The 26,127-nt window shown below is 38.5% G+C and overlaps 1 protein-coding gene across 4 annotated transcripts in view; it reads right to left on the bottom strand.

Annotated features, from left to right (window-relative positions):
- KLHL2 (kelch like family member 2) overlaps positions 1–26,127 on the bottom strand; it is a 126,545-nt gene that overhangs the window by 13,480 nt on the left and 86,938 nt on the right. For all 4 annotated transcript variants that reach the window (XM_049863876.1, XM_049863878.1, XM_049863875.1 and 1 more), the window contains 4 exons: positions 16,026–16,135; positions 11,965–12,081; positions 9,180–9,329; positions 2,893–3,010 (listed from right to left, as the gene is read on the bottom strand). In XM_049863876.1, the coding sequence (XP_049719833.1) occupies positions 2,893–3,010; positions 9,180–9,329; positions 11,965–12,081; positions 16,026–16,135 (495 nt within the window). The remainder of the gene's footprint in view (positions 1–2,892; positions 3,011–9,179; positions 9,330–11,964; positions 12,082–16,025; positions 16,136–26,127) is intronic.

Below are 26,127 nucleotides of genomic sequence, written 5' to 3'. Positions count from 1 at the left end.
TAATTTCTTAGTTTTGGTAATTGTACCACAGTTAGCTAAGATGTTAAGATTATGTAATGTTAGGTTATGTAATGAAGCTGTGAAGCTGGGTAAACAGTGTACCAGAACTCTTTGTACTATCTTTGTAACTCTTCTGTAAGTCTAAAATTATTTCAACATCGTAAGTAAAAAAACAAAAGTGTGTGTGTGTATAAAAAGTTAATACAAACAAAAGATTAACACAGATATTCGTACCAGGTATGATAAACAAAAGGCTACTTTCTTTAATGTGATAGTTAATTTTATGAGTCAGCTTGGCTAGGCTATGGTGCCCAGTTGTTTGGTCACTCACCTAAATGTTGCTATGACATTGTTAAATGTGATTACCATCTAAATCATTAGCCTAAAGTAAAGCAGACTACTTTCCATAATGTGGGTGGGCCTCATTCAATCAACTGAAGGCCTTAATTTCCTTGGTAGAATTCTGCCTCCAGACCATAAACAGGCATTCTGACAGAACTCCTCTGCTCTTCTACCTACAGACCTCTGGACTTGGAATACAAGACTGACAGAATTTCCAGCTTGTTGCATGACCTACAAATTTTGGACTTGCCAGTACCCTATCACATGAGCCAATTCCTCAAAATATCTATGTATCTACCTACCGACCTACTACCTGTCTAACTGGTTCTGTTTCTCTAGAGAGCCTAAGACACTTTATGTAAATACATCTGTCAAATTGAAGAAACAACACAATCCAAAATGGCAAAAATCATGAACTGACAATTTAGAGAGGAAGGTGTCAACTTTCCCCACAATTAAAGAAGGTCAAGATGAGACAGCTTATTTTACCTACAAACTTGGTAAGGCTCAAACTATTTAATTACAAGATGTTGTCAACAGTGTAGCGAAAACTGGCATTCTTATCTTTTACTGTTACTGGGAATAATTAGAATATCCTTTAAATAGATAAATCCAATGTTACAAATTTTTTTTCGAGTTTGAGGTTGCTTTTTTATTCTAATTTTAAAAAATATTTTACTACATAAAGGTGACCTTTGAATTTCAATAAACTTAAATATGACATACTGATTCAGTTTTGCCAATTTCTCTAAGAACTTGTAACGAAAGGACCTAAATTGTTTGGAATTCACCTTCAATTTAAGGTTTAATAATAGAAAGATAATTAAGTAATATCTGCAAAATGATGTAGGGGTGATTTTGAAATTAATACTTTTATTGTCATAAAAATCCTCTGTTTTAGCACTTAGGGGATGCTGCTCCTGTCAAGAGTGATGGGAAAATCCAGGAACGGTGATGGCTGAACAACACGTTTAATGTCACTGAATTGCACATGTGAAGATTGTTGAAATGGCGAATGTTTTGTTACCTATGTATTTAGCAAAATTTAAAAGAATCCTGTTTTAAGTACACACCAAAAAAAACTAAAAACCCGTCGCTGACAAGTCGATTCTGACTCATAGCAACCCTATACGACACTGCCCTGTAGAGTTTCCAAGGAGCAACCGGTGGATTTGAACTGCCAACCTTTTGGTTAGTAGCTGTTAGCACTTAACCTTTACACCACCAGGGTTTTCTAAGTACACATACCCGCATATATTTGAACACGTACATAATGATGTATGTATAAAGAAATTCATTGCGGCATTGTTTCAGATTAACAAAAAAATTAATGTCCTTCAATTAAAAACTAGTAAACTCATACCACATCTGGACCAAAACAAGAGGACAGCTCTTATTAAAGAATGATGTACCTTGGATATGTTAACATGTTAATACACAGAAATGTTCTATTACACTTAGAACTCATTTTGCTATGAAAAATAGGAACTCAAAGAAATATGGATCCAAGTTTGGGTCCCAGGAAGAATCCAAAGAGTTTGCAACTGCCTCTGCTGATTGTCATTTTCACTAAATAAGGTCTGTCAAAAAAATCTGTAAAACAAATGCTTGAAAAAATGTGTTATGGATTAAACTGTATCCCCCCAAAATGTGTGTCAACTTAGCTAGGCCATGATTCCTAGTGTTGTGTGGCTGTCCTCCATTTGTAATCTGACGCAATTATCCTAAACCAAAAAACTCATTGCTGTGAAGTGGTTTAGAAAATCTCAGGTAAAATATTTGAGAATTATTTTACTTAAGACATGCAATAAAATATTTTTATTTTAAAAATTATCTATAAAAGGTATTTTTAACTAAGTTACTTATGTAAGTTCTTTAAAGTTACAAAGTTGTAGTTTAAAAATATTTTTTCTTTTTGCTTTTGACTAACCACCCCTTCATGAAAAAGGCTACCTTGTTTTATTTATTTATATTTAATTTTTTTATCGTGTTTTAGGTGAACGTTTAGAGAGCAAAGTAGTTTTTCATTAAACAGTCAATACAAAAATTGTTTTATGACAATGGCTGCCAACCCTGAGAAGTGTCAACACTCTCCCCTTCGCCAACCCAGGTTCCCTGTTTCCATTCGTCCTGTTTTCCTGTCCCTTCCTGTCTTCTCATCTTTGCTTTAGGGCTAGTGTGCCCATTAGTCTCATATACACGATTGAACTACAAAGCACATTCTTCATATGTGTTCTTGCTGGCTCTATAAAAAAAAAAAAAAAAGGCCTGTTTAATCTTTAGCTGAAGGGTGAACCTCAGGAGTGACTTTAGTACTGAGTTAAAAGGGTGCTTGGTGGCCATACTCTCAGGGTTTCTTCAGTCTCTGTGGGACTAGTAAGTCTGGTCTTTTTCTGTGAGTTTGAATTTTATTTTACATTTTTCTCTAGTACACAGTTATTTTAACCAATACTTTCTAATAGAGACAGCCTTAATAAATAAAATAAGACCTGAAAGAGAAGTTCCTAAAGGCCCTGCAGTAGGGAACTGACCATAATGCATCACGCTTACCTGCCCTGCACCTCCTGGAAGGTAATTCTGCTACTTGGTGCCATCGTTCTTCTTTAAAGTCGTAGCATTCCACACTTCGGATAGCCTTTGGGGCTTGGCCTCCAACCACCACCATCAACTGGAATGGCAGAAATGTAAGCATTTGAACAAATGACTACTGCATATTCAGGGATATAAAATGTCCTACAAAGACATTGGTGTGGAGAGTATTAGGGTGGAGATGGTAAGGTGAGCTGGGGAAAACAATCATCTAAACAAAAAAAACAAAAAAACCAAACCCAGTGCCGTCGAGTCGATTCCGACTCATAGCGACCCTATAGGACAGAGTAGAACTGCCCCATAGAGTTTCCAAGGAGCGCCTGGCAGATCTGAACTGCCGAACCTTTGGTTAGCAGCTGTGGCACTTAACCACCACGCCACCAGGGTTTCCAACAATCACCTAGACAACATTTAATAAACATCAACAAAGGGGGCACATGTTAGAACTAAAATTCCATTATCTAGCACATTTTGTCAAAAATAAGGATGTCAGAAACTAAAATAAGTTTCTGATCCTTCAAGCGAAAGCAGAATTTAAGCCAAAAAATAGCAGGCAGTCAGCACTGGCAAGGCTGTGGTATGTCATAGTGCTTGCTATAAAGTCAATCCTGATTTTGCAATGACCAGAGATTAAATCTCCAAAAACTAGGAGAGCAGGCTGAAATGAAATTTATATTAGTGGGTAGGTGAGGTGAAAAGGACAGTAAGGTATTCAAGAAAGATGAAAGAAGTGAGGGAAAGAAACCTATTGATAAAGGAGAAGTGATTGAATTCGAGTTCATAAGAAAGCACAGATTCCTTGATCTCAAGTAGAGACCTCCCTTGAAGCCCCACAAATAAAATAGCCAAATAGGAGACAGAAATCATAATGAACAAATGTACAATAGTCTAGTGCTGAGAATAAATGAAGTCTATGAGTTTCTTCAATTCAATTCAATCCAACAATTATTTACAAAGTGGCTACCATCTGCATCTGTACAGAACTGTGCTGGGTGCTGTACCCAAGAAATATAAGACACAGTCTCTGCTCTCTCTGAAGTTATAGATCTCACTGAAGAGACAAGATCCATGAAGCAATTCAAGAATACACGATTATATCTGATCATAAACCTATATGAACAGTTCATGAATGCTACTGATTTTCAGAAAATAGAAAGTTGCCATAATTTAATGAAAGAATTCTGGAGGGGGTGGAATCTAATCAAATGACTTGAGAGATGGACGGAATTTATACACCGACGTGTTTGTTTTTTACTGGGTGCATACGGGCACCCTCTGGCAACAGTGAAAACACAGATGTCAAATCAGAACATAAATGTTAATACTGTCTCATATGGAAAAACTGTAAAGAAAGGTAAGGATCTTTGGGGAAAGATGAGATGAAAGGAAAAACAGATGTTAAAAAGGAAAAAAAAAATAAGAACAAACAGAACACAGAGTAATTCATACAAACAAAAAGGGGAGGTCTGCAACCCTGCCTGAGCAACGACCTACGCGTGCTTACAACTATGAACATGGGTACACAGAACACATGATTCCTTAATCGGAGCAAATCCCAAGTTTCCAAAAAGAAATCTCTTCTAGTAGTTTAATAACTGGGGAGTAGAATATTAAAGGTCTTAAAAAGAAGACTGAACATAGACCAAACATGGTATTTTTCAGTTCTGCATTCCTCTAGTATTGAATGCAAATGAATAAAAGGAAGAATTAACAAAGAAAACCCACAAGTACCAACCTTTCCTACCACCAAAGGGAAAAAAAGGAAGGGTTTAAGGTTGTAAAATCACACAGGGAGAAGGCACGGTGAGACCAATATCGTACTTGGCGGTTTTTGTAGGATCTGTGTTCAAAACTTCCAAACTCTCCCCAGCAGAGTTAGACACCAGTTGAAAGAGGCTCGGGATAATGTATCTGATGAGGAGCAATTAAATAAATCTCAGAAGAGAAACTTATAAAAAAATCTATGCAAAACAATACTGATTTACAGATTTCATTATTTTCAAAGTATGAATCTCATGATTTCCATGCAAAAGTTCACATTTGCACATCGAGGATGGAAAGGAAAATGTGCTCCTACATACAGAGAATCAGTAATATTTGTCCTTCACTCCCCAACAGAGGTAAGACAGGTGGGGATTTGGGGCTTTAGGAACCAGGCATAACAGGAAGAAGGTAGCATACACACAGGAAAACAAGGATATTTGTATGAGATCAAGGGACTGCTAAAAAAACACTGTCTGGCTACCACTGAAAGGGCTGCTCAAAACTCTATGTAATTTGTAAAAGCCACCTGATGTCATCTGAGACACACCATATTAATTATGTTAATATAAAAGATCTAGAAAAGTGGAAAGACGTTTTGTATGCAAAAGTCAAATGTGACATATTTGAGGAAGGCAAAGAGTGAGGAGTTAAGACATTTCAAGAGGGGCCGTGGTAGTTCAGTGGTAGAATTCTTGTCTTCCATGTGGGAGATCAGGGTTTGGGCCCAGTGCATTTCATGAGCAGCTTGGGCGTTGCTACGATGCTAAACAGGTTTCAGCAGAGCCGCCAGACTAAGATGAACTAGGAAGAAAAGCCTGCTGGTGTACTTCCAAAAATCAGCCAGTGAAAACCCTATGGATCAGAACAGTCCTATTCCACTGCGCATGGGGCGCCATGAGTCGGGAGCCAGCCCTGTGGCAGCTAACAACATCCTGAAATGTAGACCAAGTACATTCTCAATGGGTAGGTAAAGATGAAGGAAAGATTTAATATCTCATGCTTACAGACTTCATACTTATTCACTTCAGTTTCTTCACCTATTAAATATTAGTCAAAAATTGCCTCCTGAAAAATCAAGTTTCATGATTTTCCATTTGGAAATTTCAGTAGAAATACTTGGTAAAAATATAGGCAGGTATATGCCTAGAAATATGACCAAAAAAAAAAAAAAAAAACAACAACAACAAAAAAAAACCAAACCCAGTGCCGTCGGGTTGATTCCAACTCATAGCGACCCTATAGGACAGACAGAACTGCCCCACAGAGTTTCCAAGAAGCGCCTGGCAGATTCGAACTGCTGACCCTTTGGTTAGCAGCCGTAGCACTTAACCACTACGCCACCAGGGTTTCCAAGAAATACGACAGCATTTGTAAAAATAAAAGTTACAAAAATTACTAATATTAAAGTACAACAGAAAAATAGTTCTACATTATGTTTAAATCCAAAGGTGCCTTACTTTACTATTTATTGAGAACGCAAAAGTAATGTTTGAGTTATAAAAAGAATCATTCATGTGAATTAGTACCAGTCCACAGAATCAGAACCTAATATTAAAGTACTAAGTCACATTATGGTAGAAATATGATCAAAACCTTACGATACTTTGCTCAGCACTACTACCACACTTTGTCGAATTTGACTCACTGTTGTAAAAACACACCATTGCTACAAAATACGTAAGCATGAGAAATTAATCTGTCCTTCATTCTTATCTACCTACTTAGAATTAATCTTGAATATACCTCTCTAAAATGACAAATGCCATCATTGAAAGAGCATCTTAACATAAGCAACTTTGAGAAATTAAAAAAAAAAACCACTGCCATCGAGTCGAGAAATTACATGGGTATAAATAAACTCTGAAAAGGGATCATGAGAATGGATGGAACACGCAAAGTCAAAGCAACAGAGTTGCTCGTTGTTATTCACCAGGTCAGCTACCCCTCCTTCCTAGCCGTTCTGATAGAGTAGAATAAGAGAGAACTTCCATGAGTCAGTACACTCATTATAAAAAAAAAAGAACCAAAAAACCCCAAAGTATAACATGGGTGGAAGGGCCACTCCAAGGTCACAACTAGAGAAGCCCAGAAACAATGTAAACTAAACAGACAACTGCAACTCTACAAAAGAGAGGAAATAAGATACTTGATAGGATTTTACCAAGAACTCTTCGGAAGGTTTTGAAAAATGGCATGCTTATTCCAGAAATTAGACATCAATTAGTTTTTACTGTAAAGGTCGGCAACAAAGTTAATGACAGCAATGCAAAAGATGCCAGAAGAGGGGTTATATAAGTTGAGATTTTTTTTTTTACAAATGTGAAATGTTTAAAAAGTTATTAGAGATAAAACAAACCATTTAGAGAGAAATTAGAAAGACCAGCATAAGAGAAATGGTAACTTCAAGTTGGCCACGACTCTGGACATTTTTTATCAGTATATTATTTGTAAGAACAAAAACTGACAAAACAAATATGAAGTAATGAAGACTTATAAAGATGGCCACTTATGAAAGCAGGTGAAAGGGATTTGGGAAACATAACACTTATAAAATCAGCAGACCCAGATGGCATGCATACTAAGGTGTTAAGGGAACTAGCTAATGTACTTACTGAGCCACTTACAATTATTTTTGAAAAATCTTGGAGAACTGAGGAGAGATCAGAAAATTTAAAAAAGGCAAATACCAATTTTCAAAACAGGGTAGGAAGTGAATGCCTTGTAAATACCTTTTGTTAAAGAACAATAATTCTCAGTAAGAACACAGAATATTTTGATAAAAGTATTCAAACCTCTAGGGGCCAACAAAATGGGAATATGCAGAGGGATGTTAGAAAAATCATGCCAAATATGAATCCATTTGATCTTGAATCTCACTGGATGCTATATGCCAAAATACTTATTTTTGGCTTGAATAATAAACATAATCATATGGACTGAAACCTTCTACAAATGGACTGTCAGTGGGTGGGTATTTCTAATAAGTGGTCACCAGAGGGAGCAGTGAGGTGCACTATCAAATATTTACTAATGATCTAGAAAAGAGAATGAACAGCCATTGGCAAAATCTGCAGCTGATTCTAAATTGAGAACTGTTGTCAACACAGGGCATAATGGGAAAACAACACCAATACAGGCTCGAAGCAATTATAAAAATGTGGACTCCAGAAATAAAACTTGGAAAAACATTAAATAAAAGTATTAAAGTGAAAGAATTTAAAAGACACCATTCAATGAAAAGGATAGGGAACAATAATTGAAGATGAAAGATATAAGAAAGCAATGGGTATCAGATTAATTCTCATTTTTTAACCCATCATTGCCTCAAACACACATAAGAGTAACCTAAAAAATAAAAGCATTCTATAAGAAGTCATTCTGGTAAGACCACACACCAAGTGGTGCTTAAAGTGTTGGTCTTCTGGTACTCTACAGATGAAAACGGAGCAGAAAGAATTGCAAAGAGAGATACAGAAACGGGGGGTATTTTGAAAGAAAAATTAAATCAGTAAAACAGGAATGGCTTCAACTAAAACGACAAAGGTGTGATACGAGCTTTAACACAGGAAAATACGAACACTGGAGATATGGGAAGACGTGGGAAATCTATGCTGAAATGGCGACATATGATGCGTGGGTGAACCGTCAAGTATACAACAGGGAATAGCAAGATGAACTTAACAATCTATTTTATCATCCTTCGTTCTAATATGTAATTCTGGGAACCACTGTGTTTCCAGTTAAAACACCTAATTTATAAAAAAACCTTTTTACCTAATCTTTCTTCTTTCTATTACAACTAGAGAGTCCCTGGGTGACACAATTGGTTGAGCATTCAACTACAACTTGAAACACTGGTGGTCTGAACACACTCAGAGGCGACTAAGAAAAAAGGCCTGGCCCCCTGCTTTCAAAAGGTCACAGCCTTGGAAACCCTGTGGAGCAGTTCTACTCTGAACACATGGGGTCACCAGAGTCAGAATTGACTCAATAGCAACTTTTATTTTTCTTATAACTAGAAACAATAAGGAGCCCTGGTGGCACAGTTGTTAAGAGCTTGGTTGATAACCAAAAGGTAGGCAGTTCAAATGCACCAGCTGCTCCTTGGAAACTCTATGAGGCAGTTCTACTCTGTCCTATAGGGTCGCTGTAAGTCGGAATTGACTTCACAGTGACAGTTTGGTTTTTTTGTTGCTGTTGTTGTTTAGAAATAATAAAACTGACAAGGGACAAAAACCAGTCATTTTCTGTTTCAGAAAAGTGACATCTTGCAGTTTATAAATATTAAGTGAACCAAACAACTCCCACCCCCAACAAATATAACAGAGGTTGAATTATATAGACTACAATGAATTCTTAGGCACATTCTCTGTTGCAGGGAAGCTAGACAATAAAACACAGAAACTCAGGCAAGTAAAAATATTAACAGTTAGCTTCACTACATGGGCCTCAGATGAGGAACGAGTATGAACAACAGCTCCTACTTTGGGAAGGTTCATGGGTGTCCTCAGTCGCGTCCGGACACTCTTCATTAACACACGCTGCTCTGTTGGCAGCAAATGATACTTCATAGCTTCAATGAGGTAATCTTTGCAGGCACTGCTGTTCTTGACCAAGGCTTCCTCTTCAACCCTCTGAAAGAAGAAATCAAACACACCCCATGAGGGAGCTGCTGTTTTATAGTAAAACTAACACTGAAACAGAAATAAAGAAGACAAAAAGAAAAAGCAATCACTATCCTTTCCAGTTCAGTCTAAAAGTAACAGAAATGATTATAAGTGACACCAGGAGAAAAATAAATTTTCAAACATCTCACGTATTTGGCCTACAGAGAAAAAAGATATTCAAGTAATAAAGAGAAGAACTGCAATGAAAATGATATACTTCAATGACAACTATAAAACAGGATAAACTCATTAGATAATACTGTAATTATATGTTTTTTATCCTTAACCATCAAGACAAACAGTAGGAAAAGAAAATTTAGATAATGAGTGCTTCAGGTGGCACAGACAGTAAAAACCAGCTGCCGTCAAGTCAAGTCCAACTCGGAGTCACCCCACGTGCGTCCGAGGAGAGCTGTGCTCCACGGGGTTTCTGATGCCTGATGTTTCAGAAGCAGGTTGTCAGGACTTTTCTTCTGAGGTTCCTCTGGGTGGATTCGAACCGCCAACCTTCAATTAACAGTCAAGCATATTAACTGTTTACACTACCCAGGAACTCCTCCTTATAAATTGAAAACACTTTTTCAAACACAAAAAAGGCAAACAAAGTATCCAGGGAATAGATACAAAAAAAAAATTTTTTTCCAAAATATTTTTAAGTAATGGTCCTACACTACAAGTAAGTCTTGTCCTTGCTATACCTGACCTCAAAAGCAAGAGTTTTTTTGTTAGTTCATTTTTTAACAGTACAGGAATGATTATTCAGATCACAACAAATAATGAAGAACAAGTAATCATAAAAAGCTCAGATCAAATCTCTTAATAAAGAAATGTTGCTTTAGATACAGCTTCAATTATAAAAATACTGAAATTTCCACAGTACGATGGTAAAATAAAACAGTAAATTTAAAATTGTCCTATGGGTTACTAAAGAACCACTTATTCCTATTTATTTCAAATGACTTAATATTCTTCAGTTTAGAAATAAAGATAAAGGAACAAATGTATGCCATTGTGAAATTACGAAGTAGAATTAAATAGCTGTTGTTGTTAGGTGCCATCAAGTTGGTTCCTACTCATAGCGACCCTACGTACAACAGAACGAGACGCGGCCCTGCTCTGCGCCATCCTCAGGATCGTTGTGCTTGAGCCCACTGCTGCAGCCACTGTGTCAACCCATCTCATTGGAGGTCTTCCTCTTTTTCGATGACCCTCTACTTTCCCAAGCATGATGTCTTCCTCCAGGGACTGACTCCTGATAACATGTTCCAAGTCTCACCATCCTTGCTTCTAAGGAGCATTCTGGCTATACTTCTTCCAAGACAGATTTTATTCCATTTTTCGGCAGTTCATGGTATATTCAATATTCTTCACCAACATCAAATTGAAAAGCATTAATTCTTCTTTAGTCTTCCTCATTCATTGCCCAGCTTTTGCATGCATATCAGGTGGCCTGAAAACACCATGGCTTGGGTCAGGCACACCTTAGTCCCTAAAGTAACATCTTTGCTTATTAACACTTTGAAGAGGTCTTTTGCAGCAGATTTGCCCAATGCGATGGGTCATTTGACTTCCTGACTGCTGCTTCCATGTGTGTTGGCTGTGGATCCAAGTAAAATGAAATCTTTTGCAACTTCAATCTTTTCTCCATTTATCATAAGGTTTTTTTATTGATCCACTTGTGACAATTTTCATTTTCTTTATGTTGAGGTGCAATCCATACTGAAGGCTGTAGCCTCTGATCTTCATCAGCAAGTACTTCAAATCCTCTTCACTTTCAGCAAACAAGGCTGTGTCATCTGCATACTGCAGGTTGTTAATGAGTCTTCCTCCAATTCTGATCCCCATTCTTCTTCATATAGTCCAGCTTCTCAGATTATTTGCTCAGCATATAGACTGAGTATGGTGAAAGTTTACAACCCTGACGCACACCTTTCCTGACTTTACCACACAGTATCCCCTTATTCTGTTTGAACAACTGCCTCTTGATCTATGAGAGTATTTGGATCAAATCTCCAAATTCCATTTCTGCAGGAGACTCAGAAGATACTATCAAAGGAAAATGTAGCAGAGATGCAGAGCCATAGGCACATTTATTTATGTGCAGTTAAATGATCACCAGTGTCCCTGTGGAGTACAAATGGTTAAGCACCTTGGAATGCTTACTAACCAAATGGTTACTAACCAAAAGGTTGGCAGTTCGAATCCACCCAGAGACACCTTGGAAAAAAAGGCCTGGCGATCAACATCAGACAGATCACAGCCACTGAAAACCTTATGAAGCACTGGGTTACTCTAAAACACATGGGATCTCCATGAGTCAGAATCGATTCAATGAAACTAGCTAAACCACCACCACAAACACTGCCTGGATACGTTCTAATACTTGCTCACCCAAATCAGAAATAGAGGCTGCCAGCAAACCTCTAAGAATGGGGGGTGGCCTAAGACGGAGTAGCTGCCAAACACTGCAGGTGGCTTTACCGTTCTCGGTCTTGTACCCCTTGGACCTGTGTTCTGTAGCTCTGTGGGACAGGGGTCTCCATGCCGTTGGGGCTGCTGACACAGCGCTACGCACACTTGTGTGTTTCGCATCTAAGCTTACCTGAACTAAATATTCCCGAGGAAGCAGAGGTAACCGTACATGTTCCATCAGCCGAGCCATAAACTCTTGCCTTACATCCTTGTCGTGGTTCACCCAAGCTATTACTGCTTCAAACACCTTTCAGAAAATATGGGGAAAAGAAAAATAAGGAATGAGTTATGTACCAAGGCTTCTGGATAAATATATGAGACTATTTTTTACTTGCAACTAAGACGTCCAAATTTAACCTATGACTCAATTTTTTTTCAAAATCCTGACTTGTGATATACTTACAAAGCCATTCACTCCCTTCCTTTCTTCTCCCTGCCCCGCCCCCCACCATTTGGTATTTAGCTAGTATATTTGGTATTTAATAAGCACTTGCCAAGTACATTACCTAATCTTCTTCAACTTGAGTGTAGTTTTGATAGTTTGATGATACATGATCTGTTTCACTGTTGGCAACCTTTTTAAAGTAAACTTAGTTTTACTTACCTGGGTTTAAATCTCAAGTCCTAGGGACAGTGAAACACCCAATATAATAAAACAAAATGATATTGTAGAATGAAAATCATGAACCCTTACAAACTCATTTTTGGCTTTTTCTTTAAGTTTACAAAAAATGTTGCACTATGCATCTACAAATTGAGGGTGTGAAGAGAGATTAACTCTGCGTTTTCACAATACTAAGTATATTAAAATATTAAAATTCTGACTTTTTTTGTAAACTAAATAAGCAGCACTACTTACAACATATATCTGTGAGAAATCAGACAAGCTAATATGAAGGCTGCATTTTACTAAATAATATCCTCCCAGACTGATAAATATATCATCTGATGATATTTAAAAGGCTATCTTTTTTTTTTAGAAAACGTCTGACAATATATAAGTGGTTACAGTCATTTTGATGCAGGAATAGGGCAAGAAGCTAAAAATAATCCACATTATAATTCATATCCCTCTTTAATTCATTCAGTCAACAAGTATTTATCGAAAGAAGTGAACTAAACAGACTGCATCCTGTCAATTCTACTATTTCTCAGTTCTGTCTCCTCCTCTTCACCCCTACTTCTACCATCCTACATCAGATCCTTACTGCTCACTGCTATGACTTCAGCAGCCTCCTATCGGGCCCTAGTATCCACTCCCAGTCCACTTCTAATCCATTCTACACACGACCAATATGAAGGCTAGTCTCTAAAGATGGCCCCCCTAAAATCACATCTCCCAATATTCACAGCTTTATGGAAGAACCTCTCACACTGAATATGACGTCTCCTACAAAACCAATAAAATGTGGTGGAGGCAATGCTACATGACTTCTGAAGCTGAGTCATAAGAAGTCTTGTGGCTTCTACTTAGGTCTCTGGAACTGCTTGTTTGGGGGAAGCCAGATGTCATGAGGAAATCTGACTACCTTCAGACAACCATGCTATCAGAAATCCAACCTAGCTATATGGAGATGGAAAAAAGAGAGAAAGAGGTTGAGAGAGATGCCAAACAAACCAGCCCAGGATCTAGAAAAGTAAGTGGAGTAGTTATCCTGGACATTACGGACCCAGACGATGCCATGTGTAGAAGTGAAGCCCTAAATACATGGCTCCAGCAGAACCATCCCAGACATCTCCAGTCATTTGATTCCCACTCCACCTTGAAGAGAAACCCTGGTGGTGTAGTGGTTAAGAGCTACTACAGCTGCTAACCAAAAAGGTCGGCAGTTTGAATCCACCAGGCGCTCCTTGGAAACTCTATGGGGCAGGTTCTACTCTGTCCTACAGAGTCACTATGAGTCAGAATCGACTCGACAGCAGTGGGTTTGTTTGTCTGCGTGGCCACCTTGAAGTCTCAGACATGGCAGAGCTCAGACAAGCTGTCCCTATTATGCCTTGCCTGAAGTCTGGCCACAGAATTGTGGACATAATAAAACGGTTATTATGTTTTGCCACTAGATTTTGGGGTGGTTTATTAGAAACAATGGATAACCAGACCAGCCCTTGTAATATTTTTCTAACAGATCTGACATCACTCTTCTATTACTTAAAACTCTTTAGTGGCTCTTCATCATTAGGATGAAGTCAATCTGTATGGACCATGACTATGCCCCCACCCCAGAAGATATAAATCTGAGGGTTCCCTCAACCCCCTCAGGATAACAGCCTTAAACACAGGGATCCCTATTCCCACTTAGTTCTGACCTGCTGGCTCCCATTACTCCCTTGAGTTCAACAACTGGCTATGGAACTCATACAAAGTGCTATATGTACAATTACACTTTTATTATAGCAAAAAGGTTATAAATGAAGAGATGCACAGGGCAAGGTCTGGGAGGATTCCTAACACAGAGCTTCCACATCCCATAAAGGAACGGGCTAATACTCTCTCACATGAACCAATGTCTGTAACTAGTCAGGAAGCCCAGGGAGCTTTCCTGCCCAGATCATTACTGGGGATCTTATTGCATAATTCAAACTCCAGTCCCTCTCCTCTGAGGTCAGTCAATAGCACGAGGTTGCATGAGGTTGATATCATGCAACGGGTCTTTCTAGCATAGTCAGCCCCCACCCTACAAAAGTAATAAACCCTCAGGTGTGCTCTGGATGTTCTCATCAAAGACACTTCAATGATTAGGGAAATTCCAAAGGTTTTAGAGGTCATCTGTCAGGAACCAAGGACAAAGGCCATATTCTTTTGGTAAAGTTAAGCCCCATACAATCTGATCTCCTATCACTCTCCCAAACATATTCTAAGCTCCAAGCACAACAGACCCACAGAATGCAATTCCTTCTCTAGAATGCCTTTCCTATTCTCACCCTTCCTTATCTCTCTGGCAAACTCATATTTCTTTTTAAAGACTTAGATCATACATCTGAGGCTAGCTACAGCATTCTGTAATCATTTATTTACCCCACTGGCTATCACTCTAAGGAGCCCTGCTGACACAGTGGTTAAGTGCTTGGCTGCTAACCAAAAGGTCAGCAATTGGAACCCACCAGCCACTCCATGGGAGAAGGATGTAGCAGTTGTTTCCACAATGATTACAGCCTTGGAAACCCTATGGGACAGTTGTACTCTGTCCTATAGGGTCGCTATGAGTCAGAATTGACTCAATGGCAGTGGTTTGGTTTAGGTTTTGGGGACTAGTCCTTTAGTTTGAGTAAGAAATTTTGTTTTGCTAATCTTTTCGTATCTCGGGCTCATGACAGTGTCTGATACATAGTTGGCACTCGATACATGTTTACTAAATCTAAAAGGTAACGTCTTCCTCCTCTATTCTAGAGTGGTAAGGTTATACATCTTACAACTCCCTTTCACATATTTTCTTGTACTTTAAATATTAGAGTAAATGTGTCTTTTTACCCTCAAGTGGAGTAACTGTCCTTGAGGGAGAGAATCAGAGTTTATACAACTTTAAATGCAAAGCAAAGAAAATAGAAACTCAAGTCTCATTTCCTTTAAGAGCAGTGTTTTCACAAGCATTTGTGCCCTGATTCCCGTGTGCTTCAAAATCCACCCAAAGAAAACAGCCAACTCAGAAAACCTTCTCTCTCCAACTATATGAAAAGTGCATGTGGCTGAGCAAGGCAAGCCAAACTATGAGGATAAAGAAGACTGAAAAAGACAAGCAGGGAACCAACCTAAGGAAAGAGGACAATGAAGGATATCCAGGCTGAAGTCAGCCAAACTTTGCCACCCTGGGAACTTCTCCCTACTCACAAGATAGTAAATGTCTTCGGTTTGAGAAATAACTACTTTTGGATCACAATTCTTATAGGCATCTTGCTGTGTGAAGAAACTCATTTGCAAAGAGGCAGCTGTTGCAGACAGTTTAATGTGTGTAAGCTCTTGCTGAGGAGGTCCAGCGCAAAGCTCTAATGTCTAACAATTCAGGGAAACCAACCTCCTGAGAACTGAAGAAACAGTAATCGACACAATCAACGAGTGAGCTGAGTTTCTTAACCTCTAGATCAAAGATCACAACCGACTATCACTATACATACAGGATCATCCAGTTACCAAAAAACTGAAATAAAGGGCAAATACTGTGTTACTGTATTCTGGGGCAAGAAAAATATATTTACCTTCTCTTCTGAGGAAATGGTAAGTTTGTCGCTTGAGATTAAGCTGCATACTTGTTCTATGCCAAGATTCAGGAACTCTTCACTGAGTACGACATCTGCAAAATGTTGTTCTGTTTGGGATTAAAAGGAAAATCCATTAATACCAAGATTCCATTATCAGAGTTTCAAAATCTGCTTAAAAAAACAAGAGGCCACACAACCTAAGTATGAGAAAACCAACTGACTTCTACACCAGAACTAACAAAACAAACACAAACTCAGAGACACCTTATACTCTGGGGTGAAATAAGGGAAGTGATTTGTTTACAGTACGACAAAGCAGAAACACAGGTAGGAAAGTTGCCGTGATATATACTTACTTAGTTGAATCATTTCTGTTTTCCATAGTGACATTCTACAGTTAAATATCCATCCCTTATATAGTGACAAGAACATAAGTATTTAAGTTTGTAAAATCTTTTTTTAATTTTTAATTGTGGTAACTATATAGGTAATAAAACACATGACATTTCTACAATCTTCACCTGTACAGTTCATTGACAATTATGTTCATTCATCATGTTGTTCAACTATCACCATTAAATGTTCCTGAATTTTTCCATCAGCCAAAAAACTTTTTATTACATAAATCGAAAAAAGCACATGTGCCATACAGTCACATACTGGAATGTATTATTCATTATGGAGTTATGAAGAACACTCTGCTTTATTTGAAGAGCTAAAAAAAAATGTGCATAATAACCAACAATAATGTTAAGACTCATATTTTGAATTGTTCCTAAAGTCTCAGCATTTACTAAGTCTTTGATCTGAAAAATAGTAAAGTATCCATTTGTAAAACCAGGTACCTTTTCATTGAACCATCCAGAACTAAACAAAGAAACCTTAAATGGTCGCTATGAGTCGGAATTTACTCAATGGCAATGGGTTTGGACAATCTGAATATATGACTTTTACTTAAAAAAAAAAAAAAAAGAATAAGTTTATGATAAAGCTCTGAATTCTATGTAACCAGTTTACATGGAATCAAATTACTTTATACCTTAATTGCTTTAAAGAAACTAGGAAAATTAGTATTCTTAAAATACTTAAACTTTGATTTCACAAACAATCTTAGGCAAGTTACTTGATTTTTCTAAGCCCTGGTTTCCTCATCTGTAAAATGAGGATAATAAAAATACCTTACCTAATTTTTTTTTAATAGGATTATGGGGAGAATTAAGTAAGATAAAGTTCTATAAAGCACCCAGAAGTATGTCTGGTACACAGTAAGGACTAACAAATTCTGTGGGATGATCCCTAAATTCTAAAGTAAAAACTTGCTAGGAAATCTAGGTTTTTCTAAGGTGAAATAAAGGAGTCATTTCAAATATGTTTTAATATACCATAAAAAGGAATATAGCTGACTTCCCTTTCAGCAACACATAAAAATTAATATCTGCATTTACGCAAATCTCATAATTAACTTCACTCTACAAAAGATTCATCACAGGATGATTTTAAAAATAATAAGCAGCTCTAGGGTAATTATAAAATGATTGGATTGACAAAAATACAACTGACACACCATTTTTTTTTATGTAGGGTTACAGATTTTAAGAAACCACTGTGACTAATTGCAAAGGTCCTTTTTACAACTAAAAAATGACAGTTCTAATTTTCTCCTCCACCACTTGCTGTCAGTTTGTCGTACTGTAGTGGCTTCTGTGTTGCTGTGATGCTGGAAGCTATGCCACTGGTATTTCAAATACTAACAGGGTCACCCATGGTGGACAGGTTTCAGCAGAGCTTCCAGGCTAAGACAAACGAGGAAGAAAGACCTGGCAGTCTACTGAAAAAATCAGCCAATAAAAACCTTATGAATAGCCGCAGAACACTGTCCGATACAGTGCCAGAAGATAAGCCCCTCAGTTAAGAAGGCATTCAAATTGTGACTGGAGAAGAGCTGCCTCCTCAAAGTACAGTCGACCTTAATGAGGTGGATGGAGTCAAGCTTTTAGGACCTTCATTTGCTGATGTGGCATGACTCAAAATGAGACAAAACAGCTGCAAACATTCATTAATCATCAGAATACGGAATGTACGAAGAACGAATCTAGGAAAACAAGAAGTTGTCAAAAGTGAAATAGAATGCATAAACATCAATATCCTAGGTATCAAGTCAGCTGAAATGGACAGGTATTGGCCATTTTGAATTGAACAATCATATAGTCTTCTATGCCAAGAATGACAAATTCAAGAGGAATGGCATTGCATTCATCGTCAAAAAGAACATTTTGAGACTATCCTCAAGTACAACAATGTCAGTGATAGAATAATATCCATACGCCTTCAGGAAAGACCAGTTAACATGACCACTATTCAAATTTACACACTAACCACTAAGGTCAAAGATGAAGAAACTGAAGATTTTGACCAATTTCTGTAGTCTGAAATTGATCAAACATGCAATCAAAATGTATTGATAATTATTGGTGACTGGAATGAGAAAGTTGGAAACAAAGGAAGATCAGAAGTTGGAAAATATGGCCTTGGTGACAGAAATGATGCCAGAGATCATATAATAGAATTTTATTGCAAATATCTTTTTTTCAACAACATAAATGGTGACTATACACATGGACCCTGCCAGATGGAATACACAGGAATCAAACTAACTGCAACTGTGGAAAGAGACAATGGAAAAGCTTAATATCATCAGTCAGAACAAGGCCAGGGGCTGACTATGGGATAGACCATCAACTGCTCATATGCAAGTTCAAGTTGAAGCTGAATATAATTAGAACAAGTCTACCGGAGCCAAAGTACGACCTTGAGCATATCCAACCTGAATTTAGAGACCATCTCAAGAACAGATTTGAAGCACTGAAAACTAATGACCGAAGACCAGACAAGTTGTTGAATGTCATCAAGGACATACAGGAAGACAGAGGTCATTAGAAAGAAAGAAAAGACCAAAATGCACGTCAGAAGAGACTCTGAAAGTTGTTCTTAAATGTGGAGTGGCTAAAGCAAACAGAAGAAATGACCACGTAAAAGACTGAAGAAGACAAAGTATTATAATGACACGTGCAAAGACCTGGAGTCAGAAAATCAAAAGGCAAGAACACACTCAGCATTTCTCAGGCTAAAAGAACTGAAGACAAAATTCAAGCCTCGAGTGGCAATACTGAAGAATTCTATGGGAAAAATATTAAATGATACAGGAAGCATCAAAAGAAGATGGAAGGAATAAAGAGAGTCACTGTGTTAAAAAGAACTCCTCAGTGTTCTACCACTTCAGGAGGTAGCATAGGATCAATGTCTTAGGCTGGGTTTTCTAGAGAAACAAAACCAGTAATGCGTATAAATAGAGAGAGAGATTTATATTAAGGCAACAGCTCACGCGACTGTAGGGGTTGGAACATCCCAAGTCCTTGGATCAGGATAAGGTCCTTTCCCAATTCATGGAGCCACAGAAGCAGAACCCAAGATGAGCAGGTTGGAGAGCGGGGATCCCACTCACAGGTTGTGATGGTCGAGGAATCCCCAAGGTTGGCAGGCAGGGCCACAACGTTTCTCCTGAGTCACTTAGCTACAGAGGCTGGAGAACCGAAGACAGGCAGGTTGGGGAGCAGGACCCTTGCTGGCAGCCAGGAAGATCAGCGAATCCCAAGATGGACAGATAACCTCCTGGCTCAAGTCCCAAGAACCAGAGGTCAGACAAGAGACAGCTGCTGGATCCAGAACAAGCCAACAACCTTTGCAAGGTGGTCAGGAAGCAAGTAAGCAGCCGAAGGCAGAGAGATGAAGGCTGAGGGGCTGGTGAACCGCTACAGACCCCACCCCTACCAGTACCCCTCAGCAGATTCCATCATGGGGGTGATCACATATCAAATTTCAACAAGAAAGTGATCACAACATTATACAACTGCCAAAACACTGAGAATCACGGCCCAGCCAAGGTGACACACCATCTTAACCATCACATTCAAGAACTGATGGCACTGAAGGAATAAGTCCAAGATACACTAAAGGTATTGGCAAAAAAACAAGGCTCCAGGAATTGACAGAATACCAACTCAGATGTTTCAACAAATGGATGCAATACTGGAAGCACTCACTCGTCTATGCCAAGAAATTTGGAAGATAGCTACCTGTCCAACCACCTGGAAGAGATCCATATTTGTGCCCATTCCAAACAAAGGTGATCCAAGAGAATGTGGATATTATCAAAATCATTAACCTCGGAAACCCTGGTGGTATAGCGGTTAAGTGCTACGGCTGCTAACCTAAAGGTCGGCAGTTCAAATTCACCAGGTGCTCCTTGGAAACTCCATGGGGCAGTTCAGCTCTGTCCTATAGGGTCGTTATAGGGTCGCTATGAGTTGGAATCGACTCGACGGCACGGGGTTGGTTTTTTTTTTTTTTTATCATTAACCTCACACGCAAGTAAAATTTTGCTGAAGATAATTCAGAAGTGGTTGCACCAGTACACTGACAGGGAGCTGTCAGGGATTCAGGCTGGATTCAGAAGAGGGCAAGGAACAAGAGATACCATTGCTGATGTCAGACAGATGCTGGCTGAAAGCAGAGGATATCAGAAAGATGTTTACCTGTGTTTTACTGACTATGCAAAGGCATTCAGCTATGTGGATCACAACAAATATGCATAACGCTGCAAAGAATGGGAATTCCAGAACACTTAATTGTGCTCATGAGGAACCTGTACGTAGACCAAGAAGCAGTAGTTAGAACAGGACAAGGGGATACTGAGTGGTTTAAAATCAGGAAAGGTGTGCATCAGGGCTGTATCCTTGCACCACACTCATTCATTATCCATATGCTGAGCAAATAATCCAAGAAGCTGGACTATATGAAGAAGAATAGGGCATCCTAATTGGAGAAGACTCATTAACAACCTGCGATAGGCAGATGACACAACCTTGCCTGCTGAAAGCAAAGAGGACTTAAAGCACTACCTGATGAAGATCAAAGACTACAGCCTTAACTGGACCAATAAGCAACATCATGATAAACAGATAAAACAATGATCCATTTTACTTGGATCCACAATCAATACCCATGGAAACAGCAGTCAAGAAATCAGATGACGTATTGCATTGGCAAACCTGCTACAAAAGACCCCTTTAAAATGTTAAAAAGCAAACGTGTTACCTTGAGGACTAAGGCGCGTCTGACCCAAGCTATGGTATTTTCAATCACTGCATATGCATGTGAAAGCTAGACGATGAATAAGGAAAACTGAAGAAGAATTGATGGCTCTGAATTATGATGTTGGTGAAAAATACTCAATATACATACTACAGACTGCCAGAAGAATGAACAAATCTGTCCTGGAAGAAGTACAGCCAGAATGCTCCTTAGAAGCAAAGATGGTTACAGCATGCTTGGTAAAGTACAAGGTCAGCAAAAAAGAGGAAGACCTTCTACAAGATGGACTGACTCAGTCGCTGCCAAGAATGGGTTCAAACATAACAACAATTCTAAGGATGGCGCAGGAAAGGACGATGTTTCGTTCTGCTGTAGATAGGGTCTCTATGAGTCGGAATCAACTCCATGGCACCTAACAACAACCACAACAATATTCTCCTAACTTCAATACAAGTCTATAGAGAGAAATTATTTCAAAGGATTTTTTATACACTACGAAAATTTTTTTTCAGTAATTTCCTTTGCTTAAATTCTAAAGAAATTTAAGAAATGCATAGATTTTTTTATATTAAAAGTTATAAAATATTGAGAAATAAATTCATCGTGATGAACATCTGGTAAACAGCACATACATTTTAAAATATTTATGTACACTGACTTGGAACTTCAAATAGGAAACACAATACCCGTTGAACAAAAGAGAAGTTATAAACGTCTTCCTCTCAGTCAAAAATATTTTTACTTCCATAAATATATTTTGGACTAAGCTATTTATGTAAGTTTTAAGTTTGAATGAAAGTAAGCAAATGGGGGCCTCCTCATACTTTTCAAGGGAAGAAATACTCTCCAATGGTAACAAACATAGAAGAGAGAACAGAAGTTTTTTATACTGTGAGAATACATGTTGTCCCACTGTGGTTCACTGATCAGAAAAGATGACTTGCTAAAACACAGACTTGGTCTTTTTTTTTTTTTTCATTTAATTACATAATTTAGAAGTAAGGGTATTAGTAAGCTATATGCAAAGTCAACTCTGAGACCTAAATTCATTGTTTCTCTTTACCAGTGTATTCAAAGAGGTTAAGAGAACATCAGTCCAACATCATCCTAAATGGAGAGAGCCTGAAAGCATTCCCACTGAGATTGGGAACCAGACAAGGATGCCCTTTATCACCGCTCTTATTCAACATTGTGTTGGAGGTCACAGCCAGAGCAATTAGGCTAGATAAAGAAATAAAGGGCATCCAAATTGGGAAGGAGTAAGTAAAATGATCTCCATTTGCAGATGACATGATCTTAGAAAACCTAAGGAATCCTCAAGAAAACTACTGAAACTAATAGAAGAGTTCAGCAGAGTATCGGGATACAAGATAAACATACAAAAATCACTTGGATTTCTCTAGACCAACAAAAAGAACATCGAAGAGGAAATCACCAAATCAATGCCATTTACAGTAGCCCCCAAGAAGATAAAATACTTAGGAATAAATCTGACCAGAGATCTAGAAGACTTATACAAAGAAAACTACAATACATTTCTGCAAGAAATCAAAAGGGACTTACGTAAGTGGAAAAACATACCTTGCTCATAGATAGGAAGACTTAACATTATAAAAATGTCTATTCTACCAAAAGCGATCTAAACATTTAATGCAATCCTGATCCAAATCCCAACGACATCCCTTAATGAGATAGAGAAACAAATCACCAACTTCATATGGAAGAGAAAAAGGCCCCAGATAAGTAAGGCATTACTGAAAAAGAAGAACAAAGTGGGAGGCCTTACTTTACCTGATTTTAGAACCAATTATACTGCCACAGTACTCAAAACAGCCTGGTACTGGTACAACAACAGAAACATAGACCAGTGGAACAGAATTGAGAATCCAGACAGAAATCCATCCACATATGACCAGTTGATATTTGACAAAGGCCCCAAAACAGTTAAATGGGGAAAAGGCAGTCTTTTTAACAAATGGTGCTGGCATAACTGAATATCCATCTGCAAAAAAAATGAAACAAGACCCATTCCTCACTCCATGCACAAAAACAAACACAAAATGCATCAAAGACCTAAATATCAAATCTAAAATGATAAAGGTCGTGGATGAAAAAGTAGGGACAATGTTAGGAGCCCTAATACATGCCATAAACAGTATACAAAACACTATTAGCAACGCAGAAGAAAAACTAGATAACTGGGAGCTCCTAAAAATCAAACAGCTATGCTCATCCAAAGACTTCACCAAAAGAATAAAAAGGTTACCTACAGACGGGGAAAAAGTTTCTAGCTGTGACATTTCCGCTCAGCGCTTGATCTCTAAAATCTACATGATACTGCAAAAACTCAACTACAAAAGATAAAAAACCCAATTAAAAAATGGGCAAAAGATATGAATAGACACTTCACTAAAGAAGACATTCATTTACCTAACAGATACATGAGGAAATGCTCACGATCATTAGCCATTAGAGAAATGCAAATCAAAACTACAATGAGATTTCATCTTACTCCGACAAGGCTGGCATTAATCCAAAAAACACAAAATAATAAATGTTGGAGAGGATGTGGAAAGATTTGAACACTTACACACTGCTGGTGGGAATGTAAAATGGTACAACCACTTTGGAAATCGATTTGGTGCTTCCTTAAAAAGCTAGAAATAGAACTACCACACGACCCAGCAATCCCACTCCTTGGAATATATCCTAGAGAAATAAGAGCCTTTACACGAACAGATATATGCACACCCATGTTTACTGCAGCACTGTTTACAACAACAAAAAAATGGAAGCAACCAAGGTGTCCATCAACAGATGAATGGATAAATAAATTATGGTATATTCACACAATGGAATACTACGCATTGATAAAAGAACAGTGAGGAATCTGTGAAACATTTCATAACATGGAGGAACCTGGAAGGCATTATGCTGAGTGAAATTAGATGCAAAAGGACAAATATTGTATAAGACCACTATTATAAGAACTTGAGAAATAGTTCAAACTGAGAAGAAAACACTCTTTTGTGGGTATGGGGTGGGGAGGGAGGGAGGGTGGGAGACAGGTATTCACTAATTAGATAGTAGATAAGAACTACTTTAGGTGAAAGGAAAGACAACACACAATACAGGAGAGGTCAGCACAATGGGACTAAACCAAAAGCAAAGCAGTTTCCTGAATAAACTGAATGCTTCGACGGGCAGTGCAGCAGGGGCAGGGGTTTGGGGACCATGGTTTCAGGGGACATCTAAGTCAACTGGCATAATAAAATCTGTTAAGAAAACATTCTGCATCCCACTTTAAAGAGTGGTGTCTGGGGTCTTAAACGCTACCAAGCGGCCATCTAAGATGCATCAATGAGTCTCATCCCACCTGGATCAAAGCAGAATGAAGAACACCAAGGACACAATGTAATTACGAGCCCAACAGACAGAAAGGGCCGCATGAACCACAGACTACATCATCCTGAGACCAGAAGAACTAGATGGTGCCCGGCTACAACCGATGACTGCCCTGACAGGGAACACAACAGAGAACCCCTGACGGAGCAGGAGAGCAGTGGGATGCAGACCCCAAATTCTCATAAAAAGACCAGGCTTAATGGTCTGACTAAGACTAGAAGGACCCCGGTTGTCATGGCCCCCAGACCTTCTGCTGGCCCAGGACAGGAACCATTCCCGAAGCCAACTCTTCAGACATGGATTGGACTGGACAATGGGTTGGAGAGGGATGCTGGTGAGGAGTGGGCTTCTTGGATCAGGTGGACACTTGAGACTATGCTGGTATCTCCTGCCTGGAGGTGAGATGAGAGGGTAGAGGGGGTTAGAAGCGGACAAAATGGATACAAAAAGAGAGAGTGGAGGGAGGGTGTGGGCTGTATCATCAGGGGAAGAGTAACTGGGAGTATGTGGCAAGGTGTATATAGGTTTTTATGTGAGAGACTGACTTAATTTGTAAATTTTCCCTTAAAGCGCAATAAAAATTATTTAAAAAAAGAGAGAACATGAGTCAACTAGTACGACCATACTGCCAAAACCATGACATACCCACTACTCAAATAAATGAGCCACCCCATCACCAAAGACAAAAAGTTGGACAAAAGGAAGAATGAAGAAGAAATGTTGAAAGTAACTTTCATTTCAGATATACATGTTTTTAAATATTCCCAGCTCTCACATACTTTCTACTTTGTAACTGCATAGTCTTTCTGTCTTAGTAAAATCTTTTAATATTGGTATATAATGTTTAAGAAAACAAAAAAAACACCAAACCAGTTGCCCTGAAGCTGATTCCAACTCATGGTGACCCCACGTGTGCAGGGTAGAACTGTGATCCATAGGGTTTTCAAGGATGTAACCTTTCAAAAGTAGTTCACCAGGCCTTTCTTGGAAGATGTTTCTGGGTGGGTTAGAACCACAAACCTTTCAGTTAGTAGCCAAGTGAGTAACTATTTGCACCACCCAGGGACTCCTCTACTGTATTAACTAGTAGGAAATTTCATGAGATGGCTGCCTGTAACACATTCCCCAGGGATCTACCACGGTATCCCATACCCATAGTCAGGACATATGAAATGATAAGCTGAACCACTCTAAAGTATGCACCCGTTATGAACCAGGTACTATTCCAAACGGTTATGTGCTCAACTACTAGCCAAAATGTTGGCAGTCTGAACCCATACAGAGGTGCCTTGGAAGATAGTACTGGCGATCTGCTTCAGAAAGATCACATCCTTGAAAATCCTATGAAGAAGTTCTACTCTGCAAACAAGGGTCACCATGCCACCAACTCAACAACAACTAACAACTACTTACCTACAAGAATTCACACCATTTGTATGTCTTGACTCCAACCCATAGACCAGCATGACTTGTGGATGTCCTAGAGTCACTATCCCTGGCCCAACCTTTATTGCTTTGTGCTTTCACACTGTCCACAACGTGT

The sequence above is a fragment of the Elephas maximus genome, chromosome 21 (assembly GCF_024166365.1).
Source record: "Elephas maximus indicus isolate mEleMax1 chromosome 21, mEleMax1 primary haplotype, whole genome shotgun sequence".
Lineage (NCBI taxonomy): Eukaryota > Metazoa > Chordata > Mammalia > Proboscidea > Elephantidae > Elephas > Elephas maximus.
Note: the sequence above shows the minus strand (reverse complement) of the source record. Positions and strands in the feature narration are given on the sequence as shown.